The 17,087-nt window shown below is 36.6% G+C and overlaps 7 protein-coding genes across 7 annotated transcripts; 2 read left to right on the top strand and 5 right to left on the bottom strand. All coding sequences in view use genetic code 12, as the record gives it.

Moving 5' to 3' along the window:
* Nucleotides 1–2: 2 nt before the first annotated feature.
* On the bottom strand, nt 3–1,442 carry CORT_0C01100 (Sec61 ER protein-translocation complex subunit; the record flags this gene model as incomplete). Its single annotated transcript, XM_003868343.1, has 1 exon — nt 3–1,442. One exon carries the CDS (start codon nt 1,440–1,442, stop codon nt 3–5), a length of 1,440 nt encoding a protein of 479 aa, XP_003868391.1.
* Nucleotides 1,443–1,687: 245 nt separating this feature from the next.
* CORT_0C01090 (hypothetical protein) lies at nt 1,688–2,074 on the top strand (the record flags this gene model as incomplete). The annotated part of the gene is made up of 1 exon (XM_003868342.1): nt 1,688–2,074. The coding sequence occupies one exon, from the start codon at nt 1,688–1,690 to the stop codon at nt 2,072–2,074; it is 387 nt and encodes a 128-aa protein (XP_003868390.1).
* Nucleotides 2,075–2,341: 267 nt separating this feature from the next.
* On the bottom strand, nt 2,342–3,370 carry CORT_0C01080 (Fbp1 Fructose-1,6-bisphosphatase; the record flags this gene model as incomplete). The annotated part of the gene is made up of 1 exon (XM_003868341.1): nt 2,342–3,370. The coding sequence occupies one exon, from the start codon at nt 3,368–3,370 to the stop codon at nt 2,342–2,344; it is 1,029 nt and encodes a 342-aa protein (XP_003868389.1).
* Nucleotides 3,371–4,476: 1,106 nt separating this feature from the next.
* Nucleotides 4,477–5,403, top strand: CORT_0C01070 (hypothetical protein; the record flags this gene model as incomplete). Its single annotated transcript, XM_003868340.1, has 1 exon — nt 4,477–5,403. The coding sequence occupies one exon, from the start codon at nt 4,477–4,479 to the stop codon at nt 5,401–5,403; it is 927 nt and encodes a 308-aa protein (XP_003868388.1).
* Nucleotides 5,389–6,744, bottom strand: CORT_0C01060 (Utp9 small-subunit processome protein; the record flags this gene model as incomplete). The annotated part of the gene is made up of 1 exon (XM_003868339.1): nt 5,389–6,744. One exon carries the CDS (start codon nt 6,742–6,744, stop codon nt 5,389–5,391), a length of 1,356 nt encoding a protein of 451 aa, XP_003868387.1.
* A 110-nt stretch (nt 6,745–6,854) lies between these two features.
* Nucleotides 6,855–8,894, bottom strand: CORT_0C01050 (Sgm1 protein; the record flags this gene model as incomplete). The annotated part of the gene is made up of 1 exon (XM_003868338.1): nt 6,855–8,894. One exon carries the CDS (start codon nt 8,892–8,894, stop codon nt 6,855–6,857), a length of 2,040 nt encoding a protein of 679 aa, XP_003868386.1.
* Nucleotides 8,895–9,096: 202 nt separating this feature from the next.
* CORT_0C01040 (hypothetical protein) lies at nt 9,097–10,146 on the bottom strand (the record flags this gene model as incomplete). Its single annotated transcript, XM_003868337.1, has 1 exon — nt 9,097–10,146. The coding sequence occupies one exon, from the start codon at nt 10,144–10,146 to the stop codon at nt 9,097–9,099; it is 1,050 nt and encodes a 349-aa protein (XP_003868385.1).
* Between the last annotated feature and the right edge of the window lie 6,941 nt (nt 10,147–17,087).

Raw genomic sequence — 17,087 nt, 5'->3', positions numbered from 1 at the left:
TTCTAAATACCGTCAGAAAATCCACTAACCAACGACTTGTTGAAACCACCTTCCTTGACAGCTAATTCATAGTATCCGTAGATAGTAGTAACAGCCAACAATATCGACGTACCACTTCCTAAAGTTCCCATCAAGTCACAAACGACCGATAAAGCACCAATAGTAGCACCACCAAATGCAGCAGCAATTGGGATAATCTTTTTCAACTCCTTGTAAGTTGAAGTTTCTCTATGGCCTGCAATAACCAAACCTTGCTCTTTGAATTGCTTGGCAATGTCTCTAGGAGATGTACCACTAATTTCAATCCAAGTGGTGGAGAATAAAGCACAAGATCCAAGAACAAAAGAAATGTAAACGGTTGTTTTGATTGGATCCAACAATGCTTCAGTAAAACTGAATGGTGGTTGAATGTAGTAAGCTAATCCGCCGTTGGCATATAATTGTGAAGATCCTGGTCTGGCATCCCAAGTACCTAAGAGTTTGATAAACAAGTTTTGTGGCCATCTGATAAACAACAATTGGGAAATAATAAAGATGTTTGAGGCAAGTGCACTTTCTAACATGATTGGGATGTTTGAGGTGTAGAACAAACGAATTGGATACAATCCATATGGTCCTCTTTGTCTTGTCGATTTCATTGGTAATTCAATTCTGAATCCTTGTAAGTAAACAACAGCGAAAAATACCAAAATGGTGGCTAATAATTGAAACATGTTTGGCAAATTTGGTCTGTAAAAAGATTCAATCAATGCTCTCTTTTTATCTTTTCTAGAACCAAGCAAATGGAACATGGAAACAACAGCACCATCAAATTCAGTACCTCTAGCGGATGAACTGGTAGTGGGAGCAAAAGCTTTCCAAAATACTTGCTCACAAGTGTTTGTAGCAGTAAACAACGAAACACCAGAACCCAATCCATAACCCTTTTGTAACAATTCATCCAACAAAATAACAATAACACTGGCAAACACCAATTGTAAAATCAATAAAAGACAAACACCAACTCCAAGAGCTTTTGGTGGTCCATAAATACCAGTCAAAACATAAACAGTAGCTTGACCAACTGCCAATAAAATCGCCAACAATTTCTGAGCCACTTGAAAAGTCTCACGATCATTCTTATTTTGCATATCAACATGAATCAATTTTGTACCTTGCAACAATTGAAACAACATACCCGATGAAACAATTGGTGAAATACCCAATTCCATTAAAGTACCCCTATTAGAAGCCAACATCATTCTCAACCAAAAAAGAGGATCACTACCATCTGTCGATGCAATTCCATATAGTGGGATTTCTGACATGACAAGGAAGATCATTAACGAGATTATGGTCCACATGACACGTTGCTGGAATTGAACCTTACGTTCAGGAGCAATGACTTCGGGCAAAAATGGCCCAAATGGCTTCACTAAGTCCAACACACGGAACCCACTCATATTATTATTGTTGTTGTGATATGTGTATAAGAATGGAATTACCTTGAAAAATTGTTTTGAATGAGAAAAATGTGAAAAGAAACACGTCAACTGGAAAAAAAAGCGAATATAGTGTTGACTTCCGTATGAGGAAAACAGTTGAATATGACTTGTATGGGGGGTTAATTACACACTAAAAATATCAAATCAGCAAAAAATGAGGAAAATTGTTGCATTGTAGGTCAGCTATTCATCAACACTACAAAATGGCAACGGACTGGGCAGCGAAGTTGGCTCAAGCAACACCAACTCAACCGAAATCATTTAATGAAACACCAACTCATACAAAACCAGACAAGAAAGTGAAAACTTCGAGATCACCGTCACGGTCACCACCGCCTACGTTTAATGCACACGAAATTAAACAATTTCTTCAATCTAACTACGAATCGTACCTAAACAAAGCACGAGAAGATAAAGATGGAGAGAATTACAAGGTATATAGGTCACTTGAGTCGTCGAATCAATGGGAAACGCAAGTGAAATCTAGTCCGAAGAATGTGTTGAGAAATCGACCTCAGAGTAGCACTGTTGATATTTTGTTTGAAATTAATCGTTCTATTTACCAACAAAGGCAAGGGGAGAAGAAATAGAGACGAAGATGATGTGACATGACAGTGTTTTTTCAGATTGAACAACAAAGAAACTCCAAGAGTACGTCATTATTAGGAATCATGGTGACTAGTAAGACTCCTTTGAGGTTTTAGCAGATAGCTTTAACACTTAGTGGGTCACCTACCACGGTGCCTCGAGTCAGCGCTACAGAGAGGAGCCAAGTGAAATTGGCTCTATAGCTTACACAGTGCAAAATCTTAAAACTCTATTCATTTTTGCAGAGACGATCTTCAACTATGTACTTTCTATTTAGAAATATAAGATTCAAACTTTTCAATTTCCTTCTTAGATCCTAACCAAATACTGGATTTGTCATGGATACCCTTTGGTAAAATTTCCAAGATTCTTTCACCTCTATCATTAACAGCTTTACCACCAGCTTGTTCCAACAACATAGCCATTGGGAAACCTTCATAAAGAATTCTCAATTTACCATTCTTTGATTTGCTGTCTCCCGGATAAGCAAAAATACCACCATACAACAAAGTTCTATGAATATCGGCAACCATTGAACCAATGTATCTTGCTGAATATGGTTTTCCATTTTCTTGTGGCTTTTTCAAATCTTCAAAATATTTCTTGACATATTCGGGCCAGTAGTATGAGTTACCTTCATTTACGGAATAAATAGCTCTACTTTCAGGAATACGCAAGTTTGGTTGAGTAAGAATGAATTCACCCAATTGAGTATCCAAAGTGAATCCATTAACTCCATTTCCTGTAGTCAACATCAAATGAGCTGATGCACCATACATTGTGTAACCTGCACAAACTAGGTCGGTTCCTTTTCTAAGCACATCACTAATTGATCCAGGGGAGTTCTCTGGGATCCTGTATACACCAAAAATGGTACCAACTGAAACACCAGCATCAATATTGGACGAACCATCAATTGGATCAGTGCAAACAGCATAACGACCACCTCCAGGGAAAATAATCAAATCTTCTTGTTCTTCTGAAACAAGTACTTTAACATTTCCAGAACTCTTCATGGCATTGATAAAAATTTCATCACCAATAACATCAAGCTTTTTTTGAACATCTCCAGTAGTGTTGGCGGTACCAGAAACACCAAGCAAATTGATCAATTCAGCCCTTCTGATATTGTGAGCAATAAACTTGAAGGCAAATTGCAACGAGTTCAACAACAAACTCAATTCACCTGTGGCATTGGGAGCCAATTTTTGTTGTTCTTGCAAGATAAATCTGGTTAGGGTGACGATGTCAGTTTGGACATCCATTTGCTTGGAGACAGAGTCATGTGCGTTACTCATGGTTGATGAAATTATAAATGTATATAGTTAGTAGTAGTGTTTTCAAATAAAGGAAAGAAAGAAAGAAAAGGTGATAACTAAGTGCTTATTTTTTGATTTACCCCATATAATAATTAAAGTATTGAGAAAAGTGTCGTGTCTAAAATCGGTACAAAACTTCCCGTCGTTTGCCCATTCCGTCGACGTCCGGGGTAATCACAGGTGAACCGCCACTGTTCGATGTTTTTCCGCCGCTTTGTGGTACGAAAAATTCACGCGTGTTGGACAGCAAGTAAAACGAGAGCACTGGTTGAGTCGACACAAAGAAGATGATAATTATTTCCGGGTTTCCGAGGAGGAAAAACATTTGTTGATTCAAGACTTTATTGAATAAGCCCTTAATTTCTCTAGAATCATGCACCCTTGAAAACTATCTATCAAGTAAAGAGTATGAACTACTTCAACCTCTAAAGAAATTCCTTTTTAGTCACGTAATGTAATGCCTTCTAATGTTGAAGGAGTTGTCATGGTAGATGCATTTTATGAAACCCTTTTTGTTTCGTAATCGAGTTGAAAGTAACGCTTTGTTAGAGTGGTGTGATTATTTAGAGAAGGAAGTCAATACGAAATCTATTCCAAGGTCGTAATGATTCAACTGCCCATTGGTAAAAAGTATATTCGTGGCTCATGCATTTGCAAACGAGCCATTTCATGAATGATTATTTGATTACCGTACTCACTTATCTTGTAGGGGGAAAAACATCAGGTATGTTGTAGTTGCAATTGTAACATACATTTGAGGGGAAAATAAGGAGCAAAATCGTGGAATAAGGAAATACGCAAATTTATATAAAGACAAGATTCATCTAATGATTATCACGAACGGATTGTGACATACACCACCATTTGTCTACCGAAATTCATTCTTAACCGTTCATCGATTAGCACTTAATCACTACGATTACATCTACTAATTTTCAAGATCTTAACTTTTCAAGACCCATGTGAAATTATTTTTATCTCCGCCCTTAAATATTATCACAAGCCGCAAACAAACATATTCAAACTTATAACTTCCCCAAAAATCACCGCTACTCCCACCCTCTACAGCAGTAATTGCATCAATCATGTCGCTAAATCAACAAGAAATCAAGCTTCATAATGATGGCAGAGAATTCACCACATTGAGTAACTTGCCTTTATCAGCAATTGATGCACAGGATTTTGATCGAGTTATTATTCTTCTTCATGGTTTCCCGGATATCAATACCACTTTCAATAAAGTATGGCCATTGTTGCTTTCCCATTTCAAAGAAAGGGTTTTGCTAATTGCCCCTAAATTGAGAGGATATGAAAAGTCCAGTATTGGACCTGAACATGAGTACATGTTGCCCTATCTTGCCGGAGACGTTAAAGGGTGGATCCACGAAGTCAGCCCTCAATTGAACAAACCAGTACATTTAGTTGGTCACGATTGGGGCGCTATCATAGCGTTCAAGACTGCAAATTTGTATCCCGAATTGATTACGTCTATGGTAACATTGGCAATTCCTTACTTGGCCAATGTTAGAGGTTACGAATTGTTGTGGCATGCCCCCGAGCAATTGTACTTGTCAACGTATTTCTTTACTATGCAGTATCCTTGGTTATACAAAGCAAAATTAACAGAGTCAAATGATTACTTGACATATCTTTGGAAATACTGGTCACCAGATTATAACGTGTCCCAGGAAGAAATCACTGAAGTTAGAGATGCGTTTAAGAGAGATGGTGTAGTAAATGCAGTCACAGCATACTATCGCCACTTGTTTCGTCCTTTATCATTTTGGAAATCAAGATGGCCCGTTGATTTTGTGAAAGTTCCTACTTTAATTTTAAATGGAGAAAATGATGGGTGCATGTCATCCAGAATTGCCGTTTTAGAACAACAAAAGTTGAAGAGCTTGTATCCAAAGGCTCAAGTTAAAGTGGTTCCCCAAGTAGGACATTTCCTACAAAGAGAAGCACCGGAAGTAGTTGCTGGATTAATTGTTGATTTTTTAGAGTCTATTTAATTCATCCACTTCCCCGTTTGCGTAAATCATCGTCTCATCTTCAATTGTAGTGGTAATGTCATTATCAATAGATGTATCTCTAATCTGCGATTGTAATTGAAGTAACTGAAGCTTACCCTTGATTGCATACAAGTGAGACATTGTTTCCACGTTTGATCGAAGGTTTTGCTGAAGATCCTTGACGGAAGTTGCAGATTTAGCAATCAGATTTCCATGTATCAATAGTATCCATTTGAGCCATACTGGTAAGTTTGTATTCATGACGCTAAACAACCGTTCGACATACTCATGAGGTAAGGTTGAGACAATTTGCTTTACGTCATCATCGTTGTGTAATGATGTACATAATTGGGTAATTTCTCCCTCATTGAGTTTGTTTTTACTTAATTTGTCATGTAGTTGACTCTCCACCGTCTTTGCATCCAACAATTTAACATTTTCCTCAACATGAATCATGGTAGAGTTTTTTGGTTTAACAGATGACCCATTTTGAAAGGATATAGAGTCAGTATCTTCTGTGAATTTCTGAACATGCATGTCAACACCATCGTGCCAGCTGACATAGTTGGTACCATCTATTTCGAAAACGTAGTCAACCTGATGTGATGTATTTATAGTCTTGATGTAATCCCCCGTAGGTGTGAGAACTTTCAATGAGTCGTCGTTGATGATGTAGATGTTTCCCGCAACCTGTATTTTCACACCTTCGCCAATAATCAACTCTTTACTTAATTTTGCATGCACTAGTACTGCCTTGGATAGTGATGATCCTATAACTACCGAATCCTGTACCTCCACCGACAGAACTTCAAATCCGGTTTTGATTTCTTTCTCCTTGTCAAATGCATTTTTATTTATCTTCCCAATTAGAAGTCCTGACGATGTACCAATATAAACACTCCCACTTTTGACGACAATGCTCTTGAACTCAGGCACTTGCACCTTGGTACTTTTTCCATCTAATCCGACTTTATATAAGTTTCCTTTCGACAAGCCCCATATCGTGTTTTCCTCTATTCCAATAAAATGAGTCAACTTTATCTTTACTTCATATCTGACAACTGTCCTCGAATGGGACGAAATCGACACAATATCCCCCGACAGCAATAACGCAATCACTGAGTCATTTGTAATATGAGGTTTTGCTGTTCCATTAAGTTCTCTTTTCTTTGTCGAGCTTGGTGCTCTCCCCCAAGCGAAATCGATTACCGACTCATCCAAAAATACGGATCCATCTGGTGACAAATTCCCCGACGCATCAACTTGATAAAATTGAAACTCATCTTTGCCACTACGAGGAACTAATTTAGCTATTAGGTTGTTGTAGATGCTATAATTCATGGTGGTTCAGTCGTCCTAAAGAAGAGCTTTATTTTTCTATTTTTTTCACTCTGAGATGAGATCGCGCAAAATATTAAAATGCGATTATATTTTTATTTGTTCTACACTATCTACAAACCTTGCATTTCCACCATCTGTTGCACTTGACTTCGACATAAATCTTTCAAGTCAGCAACATCTGCTTTCAATTCCTCCACTTGCTCTGATTTCTCACCAATCAACTCCAACATTGTCTGCTCCTTCACCTCCTTCTCTTCCATTTCTCTCTGTAGTTCTTCAACCTTTGATTTCAAATTGTGAACTTGCTCATTCACTTTGATTGACTCTAGCAATTCCTGCTCTCTTGATTCTTTGACATTTAATAACTTCTCATATTCATCTTTGAGTGTGTTTAACTCAATCTCCAATCGCCTAATGTTTGAACTCATTTTGTGGACCAATTGTAAATTGTTTCCGTTGTTTATCGACGTTGGTACACCCAATCCGCTAGTACTTCCGTTATTTCCACTAGCAGCAAAACCAAAACTTGGTGTCATATAAGATTCTCGTTCCAGTAGTTCACCTTCACCAATTTCGGTAAAGGACGCCAGAGAACGATTCAGAAACATGGCGAATTCTTTATTTAATGCTGGAGTGTTGGAAGATTCACCAAGTCGGATTTCATTCCAGCTCAAATCGGAGCCAATTGAACTGTCACGATTCAATTTGGGCTCTGGCTCCGGTTGCCTTTGTTGTTCCTTGAGTGATTCAATTGTTTCGTTCAAGCTGGTAATTTTGATATTAAGATTAGATCGTTCTTGTGTGTACACCGCTTGTAATCGGTCCAATTTTTCGTTAATTACTTGTATGTCATTGTCCTTGAGTTTGACGGATAACTGTAACTCGTTGATTTGCTCCTGTAACAATTTCTTCTCATCCTGCAAGCTCTTTATCTCATTTGATTGCGATTGTAGAGCTCCATTTGCTTTGATCAAATCATTGCTCAATTTGTGTTTCGCTCTCTTTGCAACATCTAATGCAGAGGTCAACGTATCAACTTTTAGCGAAAGATTAGATTCAATCAACTTCCAGTTTTCTTGTGAAGATAAATACAGTTTTTGCAACACATGATGCGCATCAGAGAGTTTCTTGAAATCGTCAAAGTCAATTTTATCCTCATTGTGTGGTATTGTCGGCACCTCATGGTCCAACCTCAAGGATTCAATCTTTTCTTCCAACCGCGTAATCTCCTCTGAGTAACTTTGTTTTGCCTTGGAGAGCTCTTCCTTCTGGGAAATGATTATTTCCTGCTTTGATTCAAGATCTAGTTCAAATTGTTTCTTGGACATTTCATGCTCAACTTTAAGAGAATTAACCTCTTTAGTCAATTCTTTTCTTGTTGCAGTAAGTTCTTCGTAATCCTTTGTCAATTCATTGTACTTTGACTCCCATTGTTTCAATGTGTCAATCTCGCCCTTGGTTCTGTTTAACTCTTGATTGGTCTCTGAAAATTTGGTAATAAGCTGGTTCACGCTTTTAAGCTTATTCGATTTAAGGAATTCTTGAAGTTCCTGCGAGGACACTAATGAGGTCTCGTGCTTCTTTGCAAACTCAGCCATATCTTCCTCCAAGGTTTGATTAGCTAGCTTAAGCCTCTTAATACTTTCATTCAATTTTAGTTCTTTATGCGATAATATCTCTCCTTCTTTTAACAATTGTGCAATAGTCTCGTCTTTAGTTTTGAGTTTGTCCAACAACTCGTTACGTTCCTCTTCAAAAGAGTCTGGTTTTGCTTGTTTCAAATTCGTAATTTCAAGCTTTAGTCTTTCGACTTCCGCTTTGAAGCTAATCTCATTGGTGGAGGCTTCTCGATTGCCCGTAACTTGCGGTGATATTACCGGCGACAGCGTCTGTGCTTGCTCACCATTAACTACTGGCCTATTACCAGACTTCTTTTTCCCCTTTGCAGCTTGAGCTAGTCTTTCTTGAAGAGTCAACCGCTTTTTCAGTGGTTTTGTAAATGGATCCTTTGTCTGAGCTAATTCACTACTTTGCTCAAAGTTTGGTGCATTGTTCTCCACCTTTTCACCACTTGCACTACCACCTATCTCATTGACTGCATCCTTATGGCTCAACTCCTCTGTATCATTACTTGTTTCTGCCATGCTCATTAGTAGAACAAACTTGAAAGGTCTTTACGTGTAGCTTTCTCGTCAGAGTACAAATGCAGATCAAAATGAAAAACAAATTTACGTGCTACCAATTACAAAGATTTGTCGTAAATAATACAATTATACACCCTAAAAAATAAAAACAATTATATACCATTACATGGTTGCCACATAAGAATGTTCTCAGCTACGGGCAGCTCCATTAACGGTTATTTGCTCGCTGTTGAGGCAGCGATTGAAGATTCGAATATATACCAGCTCCTAGAGCCTGTTGTTGTTGTTGTTGTTGTTGTTGTTGAAATTGAGACGCATACAAATTCTGTTGTGGCGTAGGTTGGTAATATTGCGGAGTAGAGGCTGATCCACCAGTACGCTGTGGCTGAACTTGCAGTGCTTGTTGTGGAGCTAAAGTCGACGTAGTTTGTAATCCCAGATAATATAAACCGGCGTTGGAAGAAGGAATCTGGGTTGAGTCAGTTGACACACTAGGACGTAAATTTGGTGGTGCTGAGTAGCCATAATAATAGCCCGCGTAATCGTTTGGTTGTGCTACATATTGTTGTGGAGGCACAGGAATTTGTGATTGCTGCGGAAGCTGGTAATGTCCCAGTTGCAGTATATGTGGTTGTGGTGTATGGTCTTGTTGCAAGGCACTTGGTTCCGCTTTATCATCCTTGTGTTGGCCTCCGTTTTGAAAGTCAAGTTTTGATTTACGAGGGCCATGCTTCTTTGTAACTATGTGAGTGTTCAAATGATTTAACGACCCATAACTTTTCAGGCAGCCAGGGAACGAACAGGGGTACTTTCTGACAATTTGATTATACCGTCTTCTAAAACGTCTGCTTTTTTTCTCTGGAGGTACGTGTGATTGAAGATCTGTCTTTGACGTGGTGGCGGGCACTGCAGAAACACTATTGGAATACAGGAATCGTATACCGGTCGAGGTATTGGTAGATGGATATGATGGTTGTGTATACTGGGTCATCCCTGTGTAAGCATTTTGTGGTTGCAAAAGGTTTTGTCTCTGATATGGGTCATAATTTGATTGTTGATAGGATGAGTACATCGAAGGCTGTACGTTATAGTCATAAGGCTGTTGCTGTTGCACTTGAGTGTACAGTTCTGACTGCTCTGGCTTCATAGTTGATCCTAAGGGTGGCAAAGTTGTCTTAGCGTCTGCCGCATATCCACTAATTACAGGGGCAGCTCTTTGATCTCCTTGATCAATATTTTTATCAGCTCGAGGGGTCATAGTAATATGTTTTCAGGTTCGAGCTGTGTCTGATTTAGTTTTGTTTAAATGATTTCTGTGAACTGAAAATGTGATTTCGTTAATGTGAACCAATGTATGAGATAACTCTCGTTCGATTTTATACAACCCCGTATTTTGATAAAGGAAAGTGACTCTATTTATTACCGTGGGGTCTTTTTTTATTTCACAAGGGCGTCCAAACCTTAGGTTTGATGGCTTGATTAATAAAGAAACTGCGATAAATTAGATGCAAAAAGAATCTTAGATTTTTGTTCCACTTACTTTTAGCCTTTTATAATAATGTGTCTTTCTCAAGTCTTGAGCTTTTCCACAAGATCTGGTTCTATTCGAATGAGTGGTCGAATGCTTTATGAAGCTTTTCTTTTTTTGTTTATTTTGACTTCAAAATGTGTTTTAAAATTTAAATTTCAAATATGGTATAACGCCTCTTTTAGAATTAAATAGAACGCAGTTATACGATTTTTTGAGGTTAATTTGGCAGACTGAAGTAAAATACTACTATATCTCCTCGATCGGACTTTAAACTTCGTTGAGCGTTTGTCCAAGCCTTTTGGGTGTCAATTGATGTCAGAAAACTTGTGACTTCAAAAATAACTCAATAAAGCCAAAACCACTATTGTATTACTGTGGTGGGGCTTGTTCAACGAGTGGTATGGCTCTTATGCAGCTTCACCGATATACAACAAAGACGGAAAGGGGTTGTGTTTGCAAACCAGTTTGTACGATTGTTATGACTTGGGGTTGTTTCCGTCTCAAAATTCGTATTGTGCTTCCAAAAAAAAGGAATGTTGTGACCTTACGTGGAGTTCACTTGTGGTCGTTTGGCTAGCTTGATGTCCTATATTTCAAGGGGAAAACAAAAAGGGTGCAAACAAGATATTATTACTATTGGAGCTGGAGTAAGATAATAATTGAAAAAATAATAAATTTTTGACATGGTAACTGGTTATTATATCTTCATACAAAAATTCAGTATTTACTTTATTCAAAATGTTTAGTGTCTTTTGTTTTGACGATGGTTTTGTGAAACGGACTCTTGAACTATAATGGAGTTCTCTCTATACACACTACATAATTTTAGTAACAAAATAAAGGAAAATAATAGTAAACAATATATTTTTAAAAAATCAGACAATAAACTGCATGCTCCTATTTTAGACTCTAGCGCATGGAAAAATAATATATTCCACTTAATTTAGTGTAATCATGCGGTGGAATTTTCTAAATCCGTAGTAATTTTCTCACAGAGACACCACACACAGGGTTTTTAGGCGCCTAAAAGATTTAATGTTTAGATCCACAGGTGGGGAGAAAAAGTGAAAAAGTTCAAGTGTAAACGACATCACTACAGTTTAGCTAAAAAACCTTCTTCCTTCTCTTGTCAAATTTCACAACTCAACAACGAACGAACCTTTTTGACAAGCTAACGACAAAAGTCAAGTATAACCGACTGTTTGATTAGAGTTTCAGAAATATTATTTTTCGTTTTTGTCAATCTCATCTTGCACTTGTTCGCGATGGGTGAGAACACACATATGCATGAGAAAGAAGCCATTGTGCAGTAAAAGCTGTTAGATCCTTTTTTTATTCAATAAATGGAGTCTTTATTAGTGTGCACAATAGACAAAATTCAAATGAACAATAGTCAGTTAGTAGCCAATGGCTAAAAGTAGTAGTATCGAGCAAATTTTAAATTTGCACTAAACTGTTCTATTGTTAGGTAGATTCAGTAGTGAAATACGTGTTTCTTATTGTTCTGCAAGTCTAAAACTACTTTTAGTGCACTAGTTTCCAAAATCTTTTTTTTCACGTAAAAATTTCTCCTCTAAAAGATTCGATTTGTGTTTGTGGGTGTTTGATTTCAATCCATGTCAATTGAAACTGGCTTAATTTGTGTTTTTGGACATAAAAAGAAATAACATCATTAGTTCACACGTATATGCACCTCAATTTAAAATGTTATGAGGGGTCAGGATATTTCCCCCTTTCGTAATATGACTTTGGGGTACACAGATTTCCTTCGACACAAATATTTAGTCACGAAGTTTTGGTACCTAATACTTTTAGGCGCTAAATGAGTAAAATGTTACTAAAAAACAAAAAAAGAAGGCTCTAAAAGAAAGAGACCAAAACACAGCCAAGGTTAAATTCACATGTCGATACAAAATATGCATGGAGTATTAAATTTGTATTATTAATAATTAGTGATGTTTGTTTATACGAAAATAATATAACCACAAACGATAGAATACAATGTAAATTCTATCCCCCAACAAATCGTACAGCAAAATTACATTTGATGCATGTGTTACCCAACAACTAAATTCAACTGATTAATAATTATCTGAAGGAGAAATCTAAAATATATAAGAAACTTTGCATAGTTACAAAGTTGTGCTCATTAAATAGCGTTTATAATCGTAATTCACCTTATACCTTGTGGCTATTGATATAAGGTACCAAACTGAAAAAAAGCCTAAAAGTTCTACTAAAAGTAGATTCAGTTCAGCCACGATATGAACGGGCTGCAATTGTTTTAAAGTCAGACTAGTTATCAGCCGAATACTTGTTAGATTCAGTGGGCATTTGGCTGTATTGTTGAGTTACTGTTCTTTAGCATTGAGTGCACGACTTCTATGCATTAATTTTGTGATCCATTTGTTACAGAAGATGAAAAATAAATAAAAAGAAATAAATGTTGTGACGATTCCATCCATCTCCAAAAAACCTTAATCAATAATGGAATACTTAGGAATTCTCTCTTGTGCACTTGTAATTATAAGCTCTCACAATGTTGGAAAAAATTATAACCCAATTTGTACACATTGATGTAGTGCCACAATGTGACATTGAGATGAATAAGTCATCACAACACAATGTAAATACAAGGCTAAGGCGCTAATAAATTGAAAAACTTAATCCTTTCCGCATTGCGAACTTACACGGTGTTTATAAAATTTATAACTCCGTGTGCAACAAAACGAAGCGATTGTTATCTAACGAGAATCTAGCACCATAGAAGTGTTTACAATTTGGTTAAACTACAAACTTCTATACTTTTTAAAAACTTTTTGGCGATATTCTAAACTCTCATGCGTGGTCTAAGAAGAACAATAAAGGTTTCTATTCGAAGAAATAGACAGAGTTTTTAGATTTCATAACCTTAGTTTTAGTAAATGCTTTTAATATGAACAAGAGTGATTATTGTCCAAGTCTATATTCTGTTGCATACTAATGCCAATAGCTATACTTGGTGAGAGTTCTCCTTTAGAACTCGTGGACTTTGTACCAAAACTCTATCAAAATAAATGCAATTTTTGCTCTAAATCGCTCATGAAATGATGCATTAAAAATCACACGTTATTTAAACACGTCACTCCGTTTCGCTATTATTACACAAATTGATCAATTGACCTTGGTTTTTCATTGATAACGAAACAGAAGAAACTGGATAAAAAAATTTCAACTTTAAATAAAGGCGTCCACCTGACAACAGGTAGTTGGCAGGTAAAATTCATCGCAAATTCCCCTCATCAAACGCTGGAAATGCAGCAGAAAACTGCGGGGTAAATCTTTGTAGTGGCCCTTATACCTCACCGAATGTACCGTAGACGATCTCAATGATGCGCGTTATAGCCAACCTATTCGCCTATGAGAATGGAACTTCCACTAAGGCTGTGGAGAAAACGGACAATGACATCAAAAAATAGAGTGTATTTTATTTATTCTTGTGGAATGGTGTGATGTTTGAATGAATAACCAAAGGCACTTGATTGCAGCTTCTGGTGTAGCTTTGGAAGAATTTGGGAACCGTCAAAAATATGAATTGCGTTATAATTTAAAAGTTAAAATGCGCCATTACTTTTCATTTGCGCAAAATATATAAAGAAGTGCAGGTATAATATCAGTCGATTTTACTCTTGCATATTGCAGATTACACTTTGAGTGAAAAGGGACTCTTGTTTCTATGGAAAAGCACCTCTCTGTTTATTTTTAGTGTTTGGAAACCAATCACTATTCCATATATTTTAGCGACCATGTATCACTCAAATTGAACAACCTAACTCGAAACTTTGCGCTGAATGGACACAAGTTTAGTTCCATAGAAAGAAGATTCACTGAACCACACGAGCAATTAAACAACATGTAGTGGGGCATTTTAGTATATGCTTTAAAACGTTAACAAAACATATGCAGGTGAATGGTTTAATTTTTGAGGCGCTGAACTTTAAATTTTCGATTCCGGCCCGAAGATTCAAGCTTCGATACCGAAAAAGGATACGAAAGTTTGATGTGGTCAATGTTATGGAGATCAATTTCAAGGGTTATTTTCAAGGTCAATAATGGAATAGGCGCTCAAAGCGCCAAGTGCACCGGAAATATCGGCTTGAAATAGAGTATACACACTGACTGACAGTTTGTGGACATAAATGTATCTTCGAAGCTAGTGTAGATAAACTAACGTTATATTCTTTTCAAGCCGTATTTATTGATTTCATTGGCTTAAAATCCTGGAAGTTAGGTGTTGACTCAAATGTCACCTGGCCGAGTTCCATAACCGTCTTTAACATTTGCTCCAACCAATATTAATCAAATAGTGAACTAGGAACAACAGAAATGAAGAATGTACTCGGCTCTTTAATTTGCCGATTTTTATTCAGGTTATGTAAAAGCAAAATTCCGATATAAACACCCACTAAATCTTTGAAACAAGAATAGGTTGACTTTTAAGAAAAGTGCAGATTCTTTAGATTACAATTTAGAAGAGTGGGGGCTATGTGTTTCTGATTGTTTTTATGATTCTTTTGATGATTGAAATATTAGTGAGCGCCATTTGAACGACAAAAGAACACGCAGTAGTCACTGTGTCTTTATCTATACTCCTTAAAAAGTGACATCAATTACAAGATTCACACAATCGAAAGCTCATTGTCACGAAAGGTGGAACGTATACCGTATGTCTTGATAGTCAAATGCCAGACAAATTCGAAGAACAAGAGAGAATGAGAAGGTATATGCATGGTAACGCCTTGAAAAACTATGCAGTCTCTAGTAATGTTTTATGTATCGTGTAGTTTAGGAACACAATGAAATTGTGGATATGACTTCGTCTCATTGTGTCTCTCTAAAGTTGTTGACCCATTGGCAAAGCTGGTTAGACATTCCACTACTTTGGTTTTAAACGGAAATTTACCGATCTCATTTATGAAATTTTGAAATTAATCGTAAATGATTACTTTTCTGTAAATACACTTTTTGCTAAACTTGTGATGTCATTGCACATGCATTATTCCACATAATTAAAATAAAAAATAAAAATAAAAATGAATATAATATAAAGCACTAAACAATTTTTCTTGTTTCTATTGTTCTCCCCGAACTGAGTTTTGTAACTATAATGCAACCATCTTCTATACAAATTTTCGTATCTGAAAATTGATAAATTTAAAAAAGTCACGGTTTGAACTCATCCGAGGTAGTTTAAATATTTGAATAGTCAATGCATATGAAATATTCGCCACTTCCTCTCTGGAGGCGCATTGGAAACATTGATCCCCACAAAGTGTAACTCCATTAGGTAGCTTCATGAATACAAAATTGTCAGTGTGATTCTAAAAAATAGTGACAGTAAGAGGACAATATCGCAAAAAGTATTTAGCTCTTCTATTTGATTAGACCTTGCGTTAGTGAAAAAGCTTGATTGGTTTTTTCGTCGTCGTTACCATTTCAGCGTTATTAGTTTAGAAGTTCTGTTCGAATTGAAACAAAAAGAGCGAGACCTGAGAAAGCTCTAGCTGTCTTGCGAAAACTAGTCGTTAATTTTTTTCCAATGTTCCTTCGATCTTCATAATCCTTCTTAGCAGCGAATGAGGACTTAAGCTCAATGGTTTAATGTTGACTATATTTTCAGTACAATATTTAGACTGTACTACTATACTATAATACCCAATGCCTTACTAAACTTTAGTCCTGAGATTAAGCCTGTAAACTTTAGTCCACCCCTCTAAATTGATACCGCTAAAACTCAAATCGTCCAAATGCAATTCGTAAATTAATGCCTTTGAAATCTACTGAGCTTGAAGACCTCTTCTTTTGTGCTCCATCACTTCGGGTCACTAAAATATCTTGTAATTGTTCTCTACAAAATGCATCAGTCGTTATTATTTAAGCGAAAACAACATTCACAAAAGAGAAGCAGATCTTTCCGGATCAAGATGTATGCACTTGTGATAATTTAGTTGTGTCAACTTTCATTCAGGACGAATAGAATCAAATTTTTCAGGAACGATTCATAATACTCGGTTGAAATATTTACATTATACAAATAAACAATTGAATACAAAAACCAGCTTTATGCCCAAACATGGGTCTGTTTATATAAATCGACTCTCTTCTTTTCTTTGTTTGATACATTATTAGCACAATAGTAACGCACCTATTCAACCATAGAAGGGTTACCACAGGTAACGAATGAAACAGATCCATTTGATTCGCGAATTTCTTGAGAAATAAGATCCTCAATGGTGGGTCTGCCTTCTAGAAAATTGATATGAAGAAGCTCTTTTTAAATATCATTTATGATTTTGTGCACGGATGAAGAATATTCACTACATGTCCCATAAAGTCTCTTCACATCAATTGTTGAGCCAAGATTTTCAGAACAAGATGACCGGTCAGGTTTAAGCTCCTCCCTGTTCACGTCTTTGCCTTTCAAATATTGCACCAATGTATTGAACTCCTCAAAAATTTTAAAGTTTGCAGGTTGTGAGATATATATCGTTGTTTCAATTTTGGTGTTTCTCAAGTTGATCACCTCTTCATAAATCCAATAAAATGAGGCCCAGTTTCTAATTACTCAGATTAATTTTGACTTCTTCGATCTGTTCTTAATATTGACGGCAATGTCGACAACCTCAGGG

The sequence above is a fragment of the Candida orthopsilosis genome (assembly GCF_000315875.1).
Source record: "Candida orthopsilosis Co 90-125, chromosome 3 draft sequence".
NCBI classification, from domain to species: domain Eukaryota; kingdom Fungi; phylum Ascomycota; class Pichiomycetes; order Serinales; family Debaryomycetaceae; genus Lodderomyces; species Lodderomyces orthopsilosis.
Note: the sequence above shows the minus strand (reverse complement) of the source record. Positions and strands in the feature narration are given on the sequence as shown.